The sequence below is a fragment of the Portunus trituberculatus genome, chromosome 48, assembly GCF_017591435.1.
Source record: "Portunus trituberculatus isolate SZX2019 chromosome 48, ASM1759143v1, whole genome shotgun sequence".
In the NCBI taxonomy this organism is placed as follows: domain Eukaryota; kingdom Metazoa; phylum Arthropoda; class Malacostraca; order Decapoda; family Portunidae; genus Portunus; species Portunus trituberculatus.
Genome location: NC_059302.1, coordinates 12,252,544 through 12,269,698, shown reverse-complemented (window position 1 = coordinate 12,269,698; position 17,155 = coordinate 12,252,544). Strand labels below are relative to the sequence as shown.

Below are 17,155 nucleotides of genomic sequence, written 5' to 3'. Positions count from 1 at the left end.
GAAGATAGCAAGAATGAAGAGATGAAGATGGAAGTGAGAAGGAGAATAATAAATGAAGAAACATGAGAGACACGAAAGCAGGTACCAAGATTATAAGACGCTATCACTAATTTGATAGATAAGAAGTCCCGTGACCACCGAGGAGAACAACAAGAGGCGGTGAGTCATGACAAGACAAACACAGCCGGAGACGAGCAGTAGATTACAAGAAGCTTCTGGAACCTTCTCCCCATATCTGGTAGTAATCAAAGGTCGCCGGAAGTAAAATGATATGGACGAGAAGTCAAGTAACGCGTGTATATTAAGAGGTGTAAGAGACAGAGAGTCAGAGAGCTAGAGAGAAAGAGAGAACCCGAGAACGCCAAGGAGAAGGCGAGAGACGACAGCGAGAGAGAGCTGTCAGACCAGAGGGTCAAAATGGGCGCGCCGCTTATCTCAAGACCAGTAAGTGTAGCCAGACAGTTGTAATGCAGTCACAGAAAATGTTGGTGTCATATTTTGATAAAGTAAAAATGGTTATGTGTAGGTTGTGTAGGGTGTTGTTTTTATTGGAAGGTAAATTGTAGGGTGTGTTAGGATGTATCTTATCTTTGAATTTAAATTGCGTGATTTGAGTTGGATAACGGGAATATTGTGAAGAAATCTGGAACATTAGAAGAAGTTTAAGTGAAGAGAGAAATGTTGTTATCAATGAAGTTATTGTGTGTGTAATGAATTTGAGTTCAAGATATAATGTGGCAGAATCTGAGGCATTTGAAGGTGGACCTTGCGTGAAGAGAGTGATTCAAATTTCGTGGTTTTCGTGGTTTTATTTGTTGTCGTAAGGGTCGTAAAGTGTAAATGTTTGTAAATAATATAATTAAATAAAGTTTATAAAAAACTCAGAGGCGTTCCCTTGAACCCCACAAAGCATTCTTTAAGATTAGGGACGCAACAAGATCGTGCAACTTGCAGACACGACAAAAACACCATTAGAATATAAAGAAAATAAACAGTAAAAATAACACCATTCTTTGCAGACCGTCTGCTTATACGTTGGAGTCATCTGTGCCCAAGGATCTACAGCGCAACAGGAATTGAACTTCTCACCAAAGTTCAAGCTCACTATCACGGGAAAAACTTAAGTGGTGCCTTTCATACTGAAGTTAGAGTACATTTATGAGCCGCTGATACAAACCAGAAACATTACTGGAAATACAATATGTAACTTAGATCAATTAGATGAACATCATGTACTCTCTAGTCTAGTTTAATACAAGAGCATGTTTTTGCTTTTCATAAAAGATTTGAAAGGTTGAATTACGGTATGGAATTTTTTTTTTTTAATACATATTTTAGAGTATAACATAAATGATCCGATAAATAAAAGAAAGCAAAGAAGTGCACTAAATATTGTTGTTGTGACTTGAAAATCGAAAGAAAATTAAATATGTAAGAGAGAAGATAACAAAAATGAAGAGTAAGGAGAATAATAAATGAAGAAAAATGAGAGATACGAAAGCAGGTACCAAAATTATAAGACGTTATCGCTAATCTGATAGATAAGAAATCCCGTGACCACCGAGGAGAACAAGAGACGGAGAGTCATGACAAGACAAACGCAGCCGGAGACGGGCAGTAGATTACAAGAAGCTTCTGGAACCTTCTCCCCATATCTGGTAATAATCAGAGGTCGCCAGAAGCAAATGATATGTGCAAGGCGGTTATCGACAAGTTATGGCGAAGGCCTTGTTCCTGATATTAGTTGATATTACCGAAGATATTGGAAATAAACATTGTAAAACCAGAAGTTGTTGTGGGGACGAGGAGTCAACTAACGTGTGTATATTAGGAGGTGTAAGACACAGAGTCAGAGAGAGAAGCCGAGAGCGCCGAGGAGAAGGCTAGAGACGACAGCGAGACAGAGCTGTCAGACCAGAGGGTCAAAATGGGCGCACCGTCTATATCAAGACCAGTAAGTGTAGCCAGAGACAGTTGTAATGCAGTCAGAGAAAATTTTGGTGTCATATTTGGATAGAGGGAAAATGGTTGTGTAGGTTGTGTAGGGTGTTGTTTTTATTGGAAGGTTAATTGTAGGGTGTGTTAGGATGTATCTTATCGTTGAGTTTAAATTGCGTGATTTGCAGTTGAATAACGAAATATTGTGAAGAAATTTTGAACATTTGAAGAAGTTTGAGTGAAGAGAGAAATGTTATTATCAATGAAGTTATTGTGTGTGTAATGAATTTGAGTTCAAGATATAATGTGACAGAATCTGAGGCATTTGAAGGTGGACCTTGCGTGAAGAGAGCGATGAAATTTTCGTAGTTTTCGTGGTTTTCGGTGTTGTCATAGGGTCGGAAGATGTAAATGTCTGTAAATAATATAATTAAGTGAAGTTTATATAAAACTCAGAGGCGTTCCCTAGAACCCACAAAAGCAGTCTTGAAGATTAGGAACGCAATAAGATCGTGCAACTTGCACACACGACATTGTTGATTTACTTTCAAATACACTTTTCAGTACGGCCGCCCAGGCTCAGATTGATTCTATACGCAATCGTCTCCACTCATTAGAAACGTTCACTAAGAAAGAACGAAAGGTCCTCAGTGTTCATTCCAAGGTCATGAATATAACACTTAGAGAGTTAAGTAATTTTCAGCATCCCTTAGAAAAACTGCAAACTGCTACACGAGTTACGGAAAGATTTTTGAAGGAGATGAAAAAAAAAATAATGATAATGATAATAATAATATAGAAAATAATGACAGATCAGTTTTTATGTTAGAAACTTTGATGCATGGCCATGGCAGCAGATAGGATTACAATTTGGGTGCCGCCGTGGTACAGTGGATCCGTGCGTGCTTTGGGATCCGAGGGGTCTCCAAGCGCACGGGTTCGAATCCTGTCTACAGTCTGAGTGTAGGTTGGGCTTCCTCACTCGGGGCAATGGTTTCCTAGCGGGTGGGCTTTGAAATAGGAGGTACCCTTTAGCCCATAAATTCCCGTGAAAAGCCCACATGGTATAAAAAAAAAAAAAAAAGCATGATGGAAACCCATGTTTCCTCACATATTATAACGACTACTCTTTTATTATCACTTTTAGATGAGATATCAACTAAAATGAACTGCTATTTCCTACAAAGCCAGAATTGCTAGAGTTACACAGAGGTGCTATTCGTGTTGTAAAAATGACTGCACCGCATGACTTGAACTTGTAAGTACTTGCTAATTCCTTTACTTGGAATTCTTGGTGACATTTTCATCATCTTCACAATGACCTCCCTTCCATTCCTATTCCAAAATGCACGTAAAATATACTTCAAGATCAAATTATTACGCATGAAACGTTCAGCAGTGTATCAAGATTCCTTCACACAAGATACTCGAGTAAACCGTAAAAAATCACTTGAATTCCACACATAAATCACTTATCAGAATGATACTCAATATATAAATAAAAATCACACATCAAATGATAATCAAGATGGCATAAAAATCACACATCAAAATAGAAATCAATGTAAATCATCCTACCAACATAACCTATCAATTGAGTTGCGACTGACTGCACTGCAAACTTTTAAGCTCTACTTACGAACAACTTGGTGAGCCGAGACATCCCGCGCTTGTCTCGCCCTAGTCTGACGACCCCTTCGGTTCTGGGACTTCCTTCAACAAGTCTCTCTGATTCCCTCTCTGGATCCCCTAGCGCCCAGCTGCTGCTTATGTTTCCGATTTTCTATATCTATGTCGCCCCGAACCGTTACCATTACACTTAGGGTTTGTTTTCCTACATTCTTCCATATGATCCATCTCGTATCCCCCATAACCTCATACTTGGCTTATGGTCGCCTGATGCTTCCACGTTGGCTATCTATTAGTCACCGTCAGCTGACCATCCTCTGTTACTGTGTCGTAGGTCACGTCGTCCTTTTCTGACCGCGAATCTGGTATCTGCTGGTCCTCTGATATTACCCGATATGGGGCGAAGGTTCTAGAACAGGTGTGGGCAAATTACGGCTGCATGCGGCCTGCCAAAGCAATTCATGCGGCTCGACAAATGTTAGTAAATTTGAAAGAGGAAGTTAATAAATAACGCCAAATAGTATTGTGACCATTTAATTTTCTTCCCACATGTGTGCACATGCGTGTGAGAATGACTTTTTATTTAGAGGTCTTTAATTTTGTATTTTAGTTATTAATGATTTTGGGTTAATATAGTATGCGGCCCTTTAAGATTGTGATTTTTAGTGGACCTAGCACTGAAAAGTTTGCCCATCTCTGTTCTAGAAGCTTCTTCTCTCTTGTTTTCGCTTCTTAATCTCAACAGTTTGCTTGCGTATCTCTAATTCGCCTTTGCCTTCCGGTGTCCTCTGCTTCATTATCTTGCTTCCTCGACCAGCGATATTTTCTACTTGTCTTAATATTTACTCATGTATCTCTTATTCGTATTTATCTCTTGCCGTCTCCTGCTTCTCTATGAGTCAGTGGACACTTCTGAGCCTGGATTTTGTTGTCCTCAGTACATGCTCGTGATTCATCGGCAAGTGATCTGTACTGGTTATCTTACTATTTGTTCTTGCATCTACAGTTTGCTCGTTCCAAGGTATCTCTGTTTCTCTGCTTCTGCTCATTTTTTTCCTTCCATATTCTGCTTCTCTTGCTACAGTTACTTCTGTTTTTGTGCCTTCCTCGATATTATTCCTATTTATTTTTTTGTTCCTGCGTTGTCTCAGGTCACTAAGGGTTTTGACAATGTTAGCTCATCCTGCATCCCCTCACCCTTCCACCTCTCTCTCTCTCTCTCTCTCTCTCTCTCTCTCTCTCTCTCTCACCTGGTAAAGCCAAGACTCCTACACACCACTGAGGCCTCTTCCTGCGTCCAGCCCTGCTCCTCGTCCGCCACCAGATCCCACCTGCCCGGCCCGTCGCTCACCTGCAAAGGCATAACATTACCTGGAGAAGCCTTAATTTACTTTGACAGTCTCATTATCCCTGCACATAGCCTTATTCTACCTGAAAGATCCCTATTTATCATGGAGAAACCATTAACTTCATTGTACGAAAGAAAGTTTTATAACGTTTTATTGTTTTTAACTTTAATATTTTCCAAGAAAAATGATACTTCCTTTTGTACCAGAAGCACTATCTTCAATTCGGCAGTCTCTAAATCGTGTACATTAATTGTCAATTTATCTTCAAGAATGGCCACTGTTACTTTTTTTCCTAAATAAAATTAGTATTGTTACTTTTTTTCTTGATACTTTATTTCCTAGCAAAAATTGTTTTTTTTCCGTTACTTTTTTTCCTGATACTTTCTTTCCGAGCAGCCCTTAACTTACCTGCACGTAACCAGCCCAGGGCATATTAGTTCCTCTCAAACGAATTTTCTGTCCGGATGGAGGAGGAATCACGTACGTCACGCCCTCACTGTCTTCATCTGCAGAAAATTACTTTGGAGAATCAGGGATGCACACACACACACACACACACACACACACACACACACACACACACACACACACCGTAGTGTAGTGGTTAGAACGCTCGACTCACAATCGAGAGGCCCGGGTTCGAGTCCCGGTAAGCGGCGAGGCAAATAGGTAAGCCTCTTAATGTGTGGCCCCTGTTCACCTAGCAATAAATAGGTACGGGATGTAACTCCAGGGGTTGTGGCCTCGCTTTCCCGGTGTGTGGAGTGTGTTGTGGTCTCAGTCCTACCCAAAGATCGGTCTATGAGCTCTGAGCTCGCTCCGTAATGAGGAAGATTGGCTGGGTGACCAGCAGACGACCGAGGTGAATTACACACACACACACACACACACACACACACACACACACTAGTGCTTTCAAACTTATAAGTAATTTCATCTACTGGAATGATGAAGATAGGTAAAAGTAAAAGACATGTAAGGAGAAAAAGTAAAGGAAAGGAATTAGAACTATTGATGATGCATGGGGAGAGAAAAAAAATGGATGAAATGAAAGAAAGGGAAAGCAACGAAAAGTGATGTAAGGAAAAAAGGAAAAGGGAAAGTAAAGTAAGGTGAAAGAAAGGAAATGAAAGAAAAGAAAGAAAACAGAAGGAACAGAAAAGAAAAAACAATAAAGGACACTGATAAAGTGAAGCTCAAAACGGAATCAGAAGGAAGAGAAAGAAAATTAAAGGGAAGAAAAGAGAATAGAAGGGATGAAAAAAGAAAAAAAAAGCGAAGAATAGTGAAAGGAAAGGAAGGGAAAAGGGAAGAGAGCACCAGAATTACCAGTCGATTATCTATAATTTGAGGAGAGAGAGAGAGAGAGAGAGAGAGAGAGAGAGAGAGAGAGAGAGAGAGAGAGAGAGAGAGAGAGAGAAAAATGAAAGGGAAGAAAGGGACGGAAACAAAAGGAGAGAAAGAAGGAAAGAAAGTGGAAAAGGAAGAAAGAAGAACGAAATGATGCAGAAGGTCACGAAAACAATAGAAAACAAAAACTTAAAAGACAATGAAAGAAAAAGGAGAAATGAAGGAGAAGAAAAGGAAACAAGAGGAGAGAGAAGCGAGGCAGCCCATTGCATTAAAAGAAGACAACAGCGATAATAAAAAGAGAAAAAATTAAACAAAGGACAATGAAAGGAAAAGGAGGAGAAGGAGGAGGAAAGGAGAAAACTGAAGGAGAGGAAAGCGAAGTGGCCAGTATTCAGAAATGCTTTACTCCCTCATCGTGATAATTTCCAAGGCCACACAGACAACTAGCAGGGTTTTCAAGATAGTTTCTCCTTTTCATAGATAAGAAATCTTGCCAGTCCATCACTAGAAACATAAAAATACCCTTAACCCCTTGAGTACCATGACGCGCTTCCATATTAATAATTCTGGTGACTATTTAGTGATTTTCTACTGCTTCAGAAACTTATATGGGGGATTAAAATAGTGAAGAATGTAGCATTGCTCTTCTGACCTCCATAGATCCTTCCTAATGTCAACAAAATGGTCTAATCGTACACAAATTTCAAGATGATAATGTTTCCCAGTGTTGAAGGAGTTAAAAACACGAACATCTTGAACTACAGCCTTTGGAAAGCAGTGATAGGGAGAGAGCTTAGCGTTTCAGAATACGAGCCTATCCGATCCTTTTCCCTGACCCACCTCGGAAGGATCTCCTGGTCTTGGCGCAGACTGTCTTGGCGGCGAAGTCACATATTCCCTTGGCGGCGTGAAACAAGGTACCGGCGGGGCAGTCTATCAGGTGCGGCCGCCATCGAGCGCAATTCACGAACTTGGAGCATTCCTGAAGCAAGGGAGAAGTGTGATTACCAAGGTACAGTAGCAGTGTTTGCATCTTGTCTTATCCACTTCTTTAGTCTTATGAGTACTGCTGTCTGTCTGTCTGTCTGTCTGTCTGTCTCTCTCTCTCTCTCTCTCTCTCTCTCTCTCTCTCTCTCTCTCTCTCTCTCTCTCTCTCTCTCTCTCTCTCTCTCTCTCTCTCTCTCTCTCTCTCTCTCTCTCCATCACCTTTGGGTAGGGAAAGAGTCCGTCGGATCGCAGACACAGGCCGGACAAGTCTGAGAGTCCAACCTTCTTAGAGAATTTCTTTCCCTTGGTCTTGATCTTCCTGTAGGTCTGTATGGGGAACCAGAACAAAGAATCAGAGTGGAATCGAGAATTTTCAGATGTCTTGGTGTCTTATATAATTTACTCTTAATAGTCTGTAGTGGATATTATTATGTTTTATAATGGTATTTGTGTACTTTTGGTGGTAAGTCAACGATAATTCTGTCTTATGAATGGAAATAAAATAAAAAAAACTCTCGAGAAGCCGATTATTCATCTCTGCAGCCTCTGAATATGTTACTAATGACAGAATAAGCTATTTAACAACACGAACCATTTTCTGTAATTCCGTGTGGTTGTATGGTTCTGGTGATAGGTTAGCAATGATTCTTACCCATCAGTGGGCAAACAATACTCACGAGAACCAAATTATGCATCCCTATGGTTCTTTATGGTTCTTCAAACAATTGCTAATAAAAGAACCAAATGAACCAGGTCATTTCAATATCTACAGAAATGAAGCTTGAAATTAATGAGAAAGGGAACAATTCTCTTTATGCCTTTTGAAATTAACGTCAATGAGAGAAAAAGAGCATTTAGGAATACGAACCATAAATTAATCACGTGTAAACAAAAATTATATTCTAAGTTAATGAGGAAGAGAATAATTACCTTTGTGGTTTGTAAAGGTAGTGCAAAAGGGAGAGCAAATAAGTTAAGAACACGAGACACGTGTCTTGAGTCATGTTTCAAAGGAATTACGTAAGAAAGGGAAGTTAATAAATAAGGAAAGGACTTTACTAAGAGTTAGACAAAATGAACACGTTTATAAGAGAGTGGTCAGCGTATAGAGCTTAACTGTACGGCTAAGGATAATTTCAAAAGTATGATGAAAAAATAATGGTGTTGAAATGCCCTTATGGCAAATAACTCTTGAATTATGAAAGGTAGTTTCCTAGAAAATATCCATTCCTCACATCCGCTGACTTACCTTATGCCTCATCCAGTCCCTCTTTCCTCCTACTTAAGTATCTTCACTTTAATTATTTGCATCTTTTTTATCTTTTGACTTACTCCATATCCTTTCCAATTTTCCTTTCTTTCTTTTTCCATCCGTAAATCCATCACACCTCCCCCCTCCCCTCTCTCTCTCTCTCTCTCTCTCTCTCTCTCTCTCTCTCTCTCTCTCTCTCTCTCTCTCTCTCTCTCTCTCTCTCTTCTCTGTCTGTCTGTCCTTAAAACGTATCAACTTTCCTTTATTTACCAACTAGCGCTTTTTTCCTCCTTCTCCCTTCCTCTCTTTTTCTTAAAACATATCACCTTTTTTTATACCAATTTCCCTCGTTTATTTTTTTCCTTTTTTTTCATTGCCCTCTTCCCCTATTTGCCTACCAATACCCCTCAACCAGTCCAGCCTTTTCTTTCCTTTGTCTACCTTTCTCTTCCTTTCCAACATCCTTAATTGCTTTTCTTAACTGAGACCCTATCAGTGTTCTTCGTGAGCAGGATAAAGGTGCAGTTATAGACGGGAGGAAGGTACGTACAGTACGACAACACAAGGGCAGCGAGGATGAATAGGATGTATAGGGAACAGGAACAACAGCGTGCATAGCTCTGACTTAACTAGGCTGAGGATGACGAAGACTCCCCCCACCTCTTCCCCTTCGAACAGACTGACCTGTTTAAGAACAGCACCGACGCCGTTCACCACACTGCTCACCCGGCTGACAACTGATCTCCACTTGGATCTCACTAACTCCTTTCCCTGAGGCACCAGAGACAGAACAAACGATAAATGCAGGCGGAGAGAGAGAGAGAGAGAGAGAGAGAGAGAGAGAGAGAGAGAGAGAGAGAGAGAGAGAGAGAGAGAGAATGTATGTTCATCCATCCCTATCACGCTGAACATGCTGCGTGTCTAGACTTGTTGCTGCCTGTACTGGTCCACTGCCTCTGTGTACGTGTCTGGCGTCAAACAGGCAGCTTCCTTGGCTCTTACTTTACTGTCTATGCACAACACTAACACAACACAGGACACTCACTGCTCCAGCCACGGAAGTTATCAGTCCTCTTCCTTTACCCGGGGGGTTGCCACCTTGTCCTGGAGGGCTGCCATCTTGCCCTGGGGGGCTGCCACCTTGTCCTGGAGGGCTGCCACCTTGTCCTGGGGGCCTGCCACCTTGTCCTGGAGGGCTGCCACCTTGTCCTGGGGGACTGCCACCTTGTTCTGGAGGGCTACCGCCTTGACTTTGGGAGCTAATTCTGTGTCCTGGGGGACTCCCGCGTCCCCCAGTAATATCGACACTTCCCCCGACCTTGGCGTTGCGTCCCCAAGCACTGTTGTTGCCTCGGGATCCACCACGGCCTGGTGGGTCTCTTCTGTGTCCTGGCGGTGTGCCCTGGCCTGGTGGAATGAACTGCGGTCTTGAAGCGGATGCGGGAGGAGAGTAACAGGTAACGGAGCTAGGCCAGTCACAGCGGCCGCTGTCAGGACTGAAGAGAGTGCCGACCCCACAGCTCATCACCACACCCCTCCCCCAGCTGCAAGTCACGTACTTGGCGCAGTCCTAAAGGAAAAGGTTCTGGTTATGCTGTGACACTGCCTCAGGAGAGAGCTTTCGAGGATAAACTCTTGTCATCCTTAGAGGAACTCATGCACAGACTTTAAACAACGAATGATTTGAAGTTCCAGCCAGAATTCTTTACTTGCGTGACTGCACACTACTCTCCTCTATACTAATGGTAATGAGTTAAAACATAAGTATGATTGAATATATACGTACATACCTATGTACATATATATATATATATATATATATATATATATATATATATATATATATATATATATATATATATATATATATATATATATATATATATATATATCAGTCTATATGGAAGGACAGTGGAAAAAAGGACCAACACCACAGTCTAAACTTCAGCTCCTAAAGCCTTAAATCGACCAAGAGACAACCATTCGCGCCGGCAAGTGAGTGTGACGTACGTGGGGGTAAGGGAAGAGGCCGTTGGGTTCTGGGCACAGTGGACCAACAACCGGGTGCTGCGGGACAACCTGGGGCGTATATACAGTCTGCGGGTCCACGAAGGTATTGCGTGACTGCTCTCTGCTCCTTCCTCGCCCTCTGGTGGTTTTTACCGTGACGACTTTCACATTGCGACCCCCTGCAGCGAGAGAGAGAGAGAGAGAGAGAGAGAGAGAGAGAGAGAGAGAGAGAGAGAGAGTCTTCAATAACGGTACAATGTAGAGCAAGAACAGGTATTGCAGACTGGTGAGTAATGAAAGGAAAATGCAACAAATAGCAATGAAAAGGTTAACATTCATCATCTGTTAAATTTCGCAGGAAGAACATCAGCAAATCTTATTCAGTGAAATTGAGATGAAACGCAAAATGTATTGTAAATGAATCCAAATAAACTTCCTTAACCTCCAACCACTTTTGTACCTGACCTATTAAGGAGAACAACGCACTCTAGGAAGAGTAGCCGTGGACGTGAAGGTGGTATGTAGGAATGTGAAGAGAGAGGCCTAAGATCTGATGGAAAACACAGGAAAGTAGAGATAAGAGACAAAGGAATGAATAAAGGAATAGCAATATATATATATATATATATATATATATATATATATATATATATATATATATATATATATATATATATATATATATATATATATATATATATATATATATATATATATATATATATATATATATATATATATATATATATATATATATATATATATATATATAAAACAGGAAAAGGCTAATTGAAATTATAAATAATGATAGCGAATAGGGAATTAAACTGAGAAGAAAGAGCAATAACAACAACAACAACAACAATAACGATAACGGTAAAGCAAGATCCACTCCTAAAATCTTCGTTTTTCCCCTTACCGAATTCACCACATTTTCTTTCTCCAGTCATGTCTTTTTAGGTTTTCATCGTGACACAATGAAGAGATGACTCACGTGCTAGTCTGCCACTGGAATGCCTCGCTCCTGGCCTGCTGTAGACTATGACAGGAGGTCGAATGCTGGTTACGAGCGGGGGTGCCGGGGGCTTAAGGTCTGTCTTCTGCTTCACCTTGGTCGGTCTGCTATCCCACGGCAGGAGAATCTGAGGTAGAGACGAGCTGGATGGATTATAAGGCATGGGCGGGAGTTACGGAAGTGTTTTGTTGAAAGAGTAGTAGTAGTAGTAGCAGTAGTAGTAGTAGTAGTAGTAGTAGTAGTAGTAGTAGCAGTAGCAGTAGCAGTAGTAGTAGTAGTGGTGGTAGTGGTGGTGGTGGCAGCAGCAGCAGCAGCAGCAGCAGCAGCAGCAGCAGCAGTGGCAGCAGCAGCAGCAGCAGCAGCAGTGGCAGGTGGCAGCAGTGTGTGCAGTGCAGTGCAGTGGCAGTGGTGGCAGTGGCAGTGGCAGTGGTGGTGGTGGTGGTGGTGGTGGTGGTGGTGGTGGTGGCAACAGCAAGCAGCAGTGGTGGTGTGGTGGTGGTGGTGGTGTGGTGCAGCAGCAGCAGCAGTGGTGGCAGCAGTGGTGGTGGTAGCAGCAGCAGTGTAGTGGCAGTAGCAGCAGCAGTAGTGGTAGTGGGAGTAGTAGTAGTAGTAGTAGTAGTAGTAGTAGTAGTAGTAGTAGTAGTAGTAGTAGTAGTAGTAGTAGTAGTAGTAAAAAACATAAGTGAACATGGGGAGGTGCAAGTAACAATCAGGCCTACACGTTTGAAACCTAACGACCTATTTCCTTCTGTCATCTCCATCCATATATTTTTTCTGATCTTATTCTAAAGTTCCCTAATGGCTCAGTGCTAAAAACCTGATTATTGAGTTCATCCCATTCAATCATTATTATCATTATTATTATTCTTATCATTAGTAGTAGTAGTAGTAGTAGTAGTAGTAGTAGTAGTAGTAGTAGTAGTATGGAAAACAACCACACAACATAATTACAACACATCCCTTCAACTGTATCAAGTAACTCAGGGAAATAACAGACGTAACACTTCCAATTAAAGCACAGTATGGGTATTTTCAGTGAGCCTCGAAGTCAGGCACACTTACAGCCAGAGTGACGTGACCGAAGAGAACCACTACCAGGAGGCTCACGAGAGGCGCCCCTGCACTGCTGCGCCGGCGTGAGGACCACATCTGTACTGTGGGCTGCTAGGGGGCACTGTGGAGGGAGCAGAGTAACAGTGAGACAGTGACATCTCTGCCCTTCTATCTACATGATGAGACTGGCCAAGTGCAAAAACAGTCTCTTTCACATGTATTGTACCATATTACATCTTGTGAATAAAAGTTAAGAATCAGAATCAGAATATCTACATACGAAGTCCGCAATCTTACATGTGGCGGCCCAGACAAAACACCAGATACACACATTCGCACTCCTAGCCCCGTCGGTCCCTGGTGGAGAGGATTGGTCTTCTGGATATCCCTACAACACTCCAGCAGCTTAGGTAGAGCACAGCTGACCACAGACTTACGAAGCAAGGCCCGAACAGCGTACAATGGTCTACCTCTATTTCTTTTATTATGACGGTTTTCTAGACTCTTGATACTTAAATAAACCTTACAAAAATCTAACCAGTTTATTGGCTTCTCCTTGAGCTCAATTCAACCGACTGGTGCAGGAATATGGTATAATTTCAGGCGATATCACTGACAGCAAAGAGAGTGAGGCAGTGGTATAAATATTTCAGTGCATATCGTTTTTGCTTATGGTGAAGGAAAATCGCGTGAGCTTCTTACTTTCATTACCCAGCAATTAAAGAGTAATAGCAAGTAGGACAAGTATTGCTTTCTAAAACTTTGACTGCATCCACTCAAACACATCGATAATCTAACTGAACACATGAAAGTAGATAAACATTCACATTAACGAATAAGAAAATGTTGTCCTTTTATACGGTTAGAGAGAGAGAGAGAGAGAGAGAGAGAGAGAGAGAGAGAGAGAGAGAGAGAGAGAGAGAGAGAGAGACTGCCAAGTATTCGTATAATATCAACACAAAGTAAACGAGGAAAAAACGGAGAAACAACAGAGAAACAAAATGAGACATTGAGGGATGCCAGCTTGAAGGGACACCAGGACTTGGTATACTGGAGAGTGCCAGGAAGACAAGGGGCGGGAGGGGAGACATCAGACACTGCAGTCTATTTAATCAAACTGTCCTCGTTAATAATGTATGTAAAAGAGTCTGGCCATGGACACACACACACACACACACACACACACACACACACACACACACACACACACACCGTAGCTCAGTGGTTAGAGCGCTGAATTCACAAGCCAGAGGACCGGGGTTCGATTCCTCGGCCGGGTGGAGATATTTGGGTGTGTCTCCTTTCACGTGTAGCCCCTGTTCACCTAGCAGTGAGTAGGTACGGGATGTAAATCGAGGAGTTGTGGCCTTGTTGTCTCTGTGTGTGGTGTGTGCCTGGTCTCAGGCCTATCCGAAAATCGGAAATAATGAGCTCTGAGCTCGCTCCGTAGGGTAACGTCTGGCTGTCTCGTCAGAGACTGCAGCAGATCAAAAAGTGAAACAGTGAAACACACACACACACTAATTTATATATTTTGTTCTCTTTTTATATCCACTTTAAAAACGTTTCCTAACAAAATCATATCCGACCTCACGGGTTGGTAACACTGCTTCCTCAATAGTCACCATAAAGGCAAAACAACCTTATTGATGAGGTCAGATGAGGTCAGATGCAGCATGAGCATTATAGCCACACACGCATCAAGCTGCCAGACTTGAATCCAGGACAAACATTCACTTGCCTGCACATCAAACTACCAAATAATAAATTACACCTTTCATGAGCAGCACAGCAACAAGACAAAGAATAAATATTCATGTTCATCATTGATGAGCAGACTCGACATTTTAGTAGTGGGATTTCCCCATTAAGGAAAAGAGAATAACATGAGGCCAAAGTCTAGTTTGGTGGCTATAGGGGAATTTTGTTAAGCCATAAACTTAATCTAAGGTGAGGACAAATGGAGTCTTTCTGAGAATCGTTCCTTGGGTAGCGATGTAAAGAGAAATCCTTGTAAACCAGCCAGCTGACTGTCAATTCACACATTTCAGTTCAGTATCAGTGTAGTGTCAGTTAATTGTTAGTGAAATCTGTGACGCTTCAGTGATGTATGTCTATTCATACATAGTTGTAGTTACTTCTTACAGAAGCTGATTTTGCGTTCCTTATGTGAGAAAAGAAGGGAAAAACCCTAACCAAATGTTTTAAGATTATATCAATGATATTTCAAATGAATAATATATAAACTGAAAAAAAAAAATCCTTTATTTTTTCGTCCAACATTATTACAAATACGTTGTTTGAGACTGCTGTCCGTATACTTTGGCTGTGACAAATCATACAGAATTATTCAAAATCAATTCATAATTAATTTTCGTCAGCAAACTCGCAACATTCGTCCGACGTTCCCAAGTAACAAGGAAAAAAAACAAATAAAGAAATGATGAATAATATAAAAATCCCAACGATATTTGACATCGCGACACAGTGACAGAAATAACACGGAGAGTAAAAACACGATGGTACTGCACTGGACATATATGAATGCGAAAGCCGAATTATATATATATATATATATATATATATATATATATATATATATATATATATATATATATATATATATATATATATATATAGAGAGAGAGAGAGAGAGAGAGAGAGAGAGAGAGAGAGAGTCCTCTCTCCACCGACAGAATAGGGACCGTTTTACTTGAAAATAAAACGATTGCGTTCTCAATGCCTTGAGTAAAATCGATGTGAAATGTGTATTAACCGTCCTGCATGTTGGCTGAGATGTTGAGTGAGACATCAGCTGTGTTTGATAAATCGATCTTAGTCAGCTACATTGCCTGCACTTATCTCCATTCGCCTTCCGGAGAATTTTCACATTCTAAAGTTTCAACAATCTCTCGACGTCAATTCTAACAAGAGTTTTGTCAAGATATTTCTTGAATACTGGCTTTATGTTTACTCTACTACGAGTGCGTACTCTACCCGGACGAAGAGTCTCCTCTCAATGTTCTTTCTAACAGGCTTGAACATAGTATGTTTATGAGGCTGCAAGTAAGCACAATACCCCACAACCACTCAGTATATATATTTCATATCATGCTTTGCCAAATTTTTAGCCCTCCCCCCCACCCCTGAGAGCCCAAGTCACAACCTTTTACGAACATCTACTTCACACAAGAATCTATATGAACAACATGGTGCAAGACACGTGAGGCAGAAGTGTGATTGAAAAAATAACAAAGGATCTGCCTTCTATCTAATTCATTGTCGTAAAATCATAACAAAAATCATTAGTAAACAGGATCCGTATTCTAGAAACGTTTCCCCTTCTTGTAATATTTACTTTCACATGCAACATAGATGAATAATCTATCCATTTTTCCCCTCAGTTGATAAAGCAGAATCTTCGTTGAACCTGTCAATAGAATCACGAAAAGAAATGCTCGTAAACCTAAATATCTTCCACGAGCACTTAGTAAAAAATGGTAGAGATAAAGAATCGAGACTTTTGAGAACACTAAAGCAGGTGCTGCCTGAGATAAGGAAAATACAAGCGCCTTTATCATTCCTGCCACAACAAAACAGAGAACAGAAACTCACCAGAACAGACCAGGATCAAGAATCTGATGTCATGTCTAAGTATACGAGAATTGTTTGCAGCAGAAGTACATGTGGATGTTTATGAATTCGGTATAGGAGTACACTTAGTCACCGTGGAAGTGTATGGTTAGACGCACACTTTGTAACTGCCGCCAGAATGAGAGAAGTAGCACAACACAGAATTACCGAGTTGGTATTCCCGCTTCACTGAACGTGCATGAGTGTTCTGTCTGTGAGCGTGTGAGCAGGCTGTGTCTGTGTGTGGGGAAGGGGGGGGAGGAAGCGTGGAGACTGAGGGCCACGATGTTTACTCAAAGTACAGCTGACGATGTCCTAATAACTGAGTGATAACGAGTACATGTGATCAACTCTCTCTCTCTCTCTCTCTCTCTCTCTCTCTCTCTCTCTCTCTCTGAAAACTTGAATTGCTTTCACTACAGTGTCTTAAGTTGCCGAAATCAGATTGTGGTGTTTCGAGAATAGAAACCCTGATCTGCGAATACTTTGATAAACCTGAGAAAATTTAGGATAGCGTGACTCTTTGTAAAGCTTCATATCTATTAAGCATTCAAATTATACATATATATATATATATATATATATATATATATATATATATATATATATATATATATATATATATATATATATATATATATATATATATATATATATATATATATATATATATATATATATATATATATATATATATATATATATATATATATATATATATATATATATATAACTACAATACTCAAGTGGCTGTAGTGGAAGTTGTAGAGGTTTACCAGAGTGCTTGCATGATTCTAGCGACGGTTGAACAAATGACTGCACCATCGCTAGAAATATACCTGTTTCATATCCTTATAGAGATTTCCTCGGTTTAACTCTAACTTTACACGACACCTGTCTTTAGTGGAAGTTATAAGGGTTTTTTAAAAGTGTTTA

At 40.7% G+C, this 17,155-nt stretch overlaps 1 protein-coding gene and 1 long non-coding RNA gene across 4 annotated transcripts in view; one reads left to right on the top strand and one right to left on the bottom strand.

The window, feature by feature from the left end:
- LOC123498843 (serine protease svh-1-like) overlaps positions 1–16,457 on the bottom strand; it is a 47,406-nt gene extending 30,949 nt beyond the window's left edge. Inside the window, exons 1-10 of one of the 3 annotated variants that reach the window (XM_045246313.1) lie at positions 16,202–16,457; positions 12,596–12,707; positions 11,513–11,660; positions 10,519–10,697; positions 9,554–10,078; positions 9,193–9,279; positions 7,476–7,583; positions 7,110–7,251; positions 5,325–5,422; positions 4,818–4,918 (exon numbers count right to left, since the gene is read on the bottom strand). In XM_045246313.1, coding sequence (XP_045102248.1) covers positions 4,818–4,918; positions 5,325–5,422; positions 7,110–7,251; positions 7,476–7,583; positions 9,193–9,279; positions 9,554–10,078; positions 10,519–10,697; positions 11,513–11,660; positions 12,596–12,682 — 1,475 coding nt within the window. In that variant the 5' untranslated portion in view covers positions 12,683–12,707; positions 16,202–16,457. The remainder of the gene's footprint in view (positions 1–4,817; positions 4,919–5,324; positions 5,423–7,109; positions 7,252–7,475; positions 7,584–9,192; positions 9,280–9,553; positions 10,079–10,518; positions 10,698–11,512; positions 11,661–12,595; positions 12,708–16,201) is intronic. The other 2 variants (XM_045246314.1, XM_045246315.1) reach the window with 2 other exon arrangements.
- Positions 387–2,255, top strand: LOC123498845. Its single transcript, XR_006672809.1, has 2 exons — positions 387–444; positions 1,020–2,255. It is a non-coding gene; the product is annotated as an uncharacterized LOC123498845 (long non-coding RNA).
- Positions 16,458–17,155: the final 698 nt, after the last annotated feature.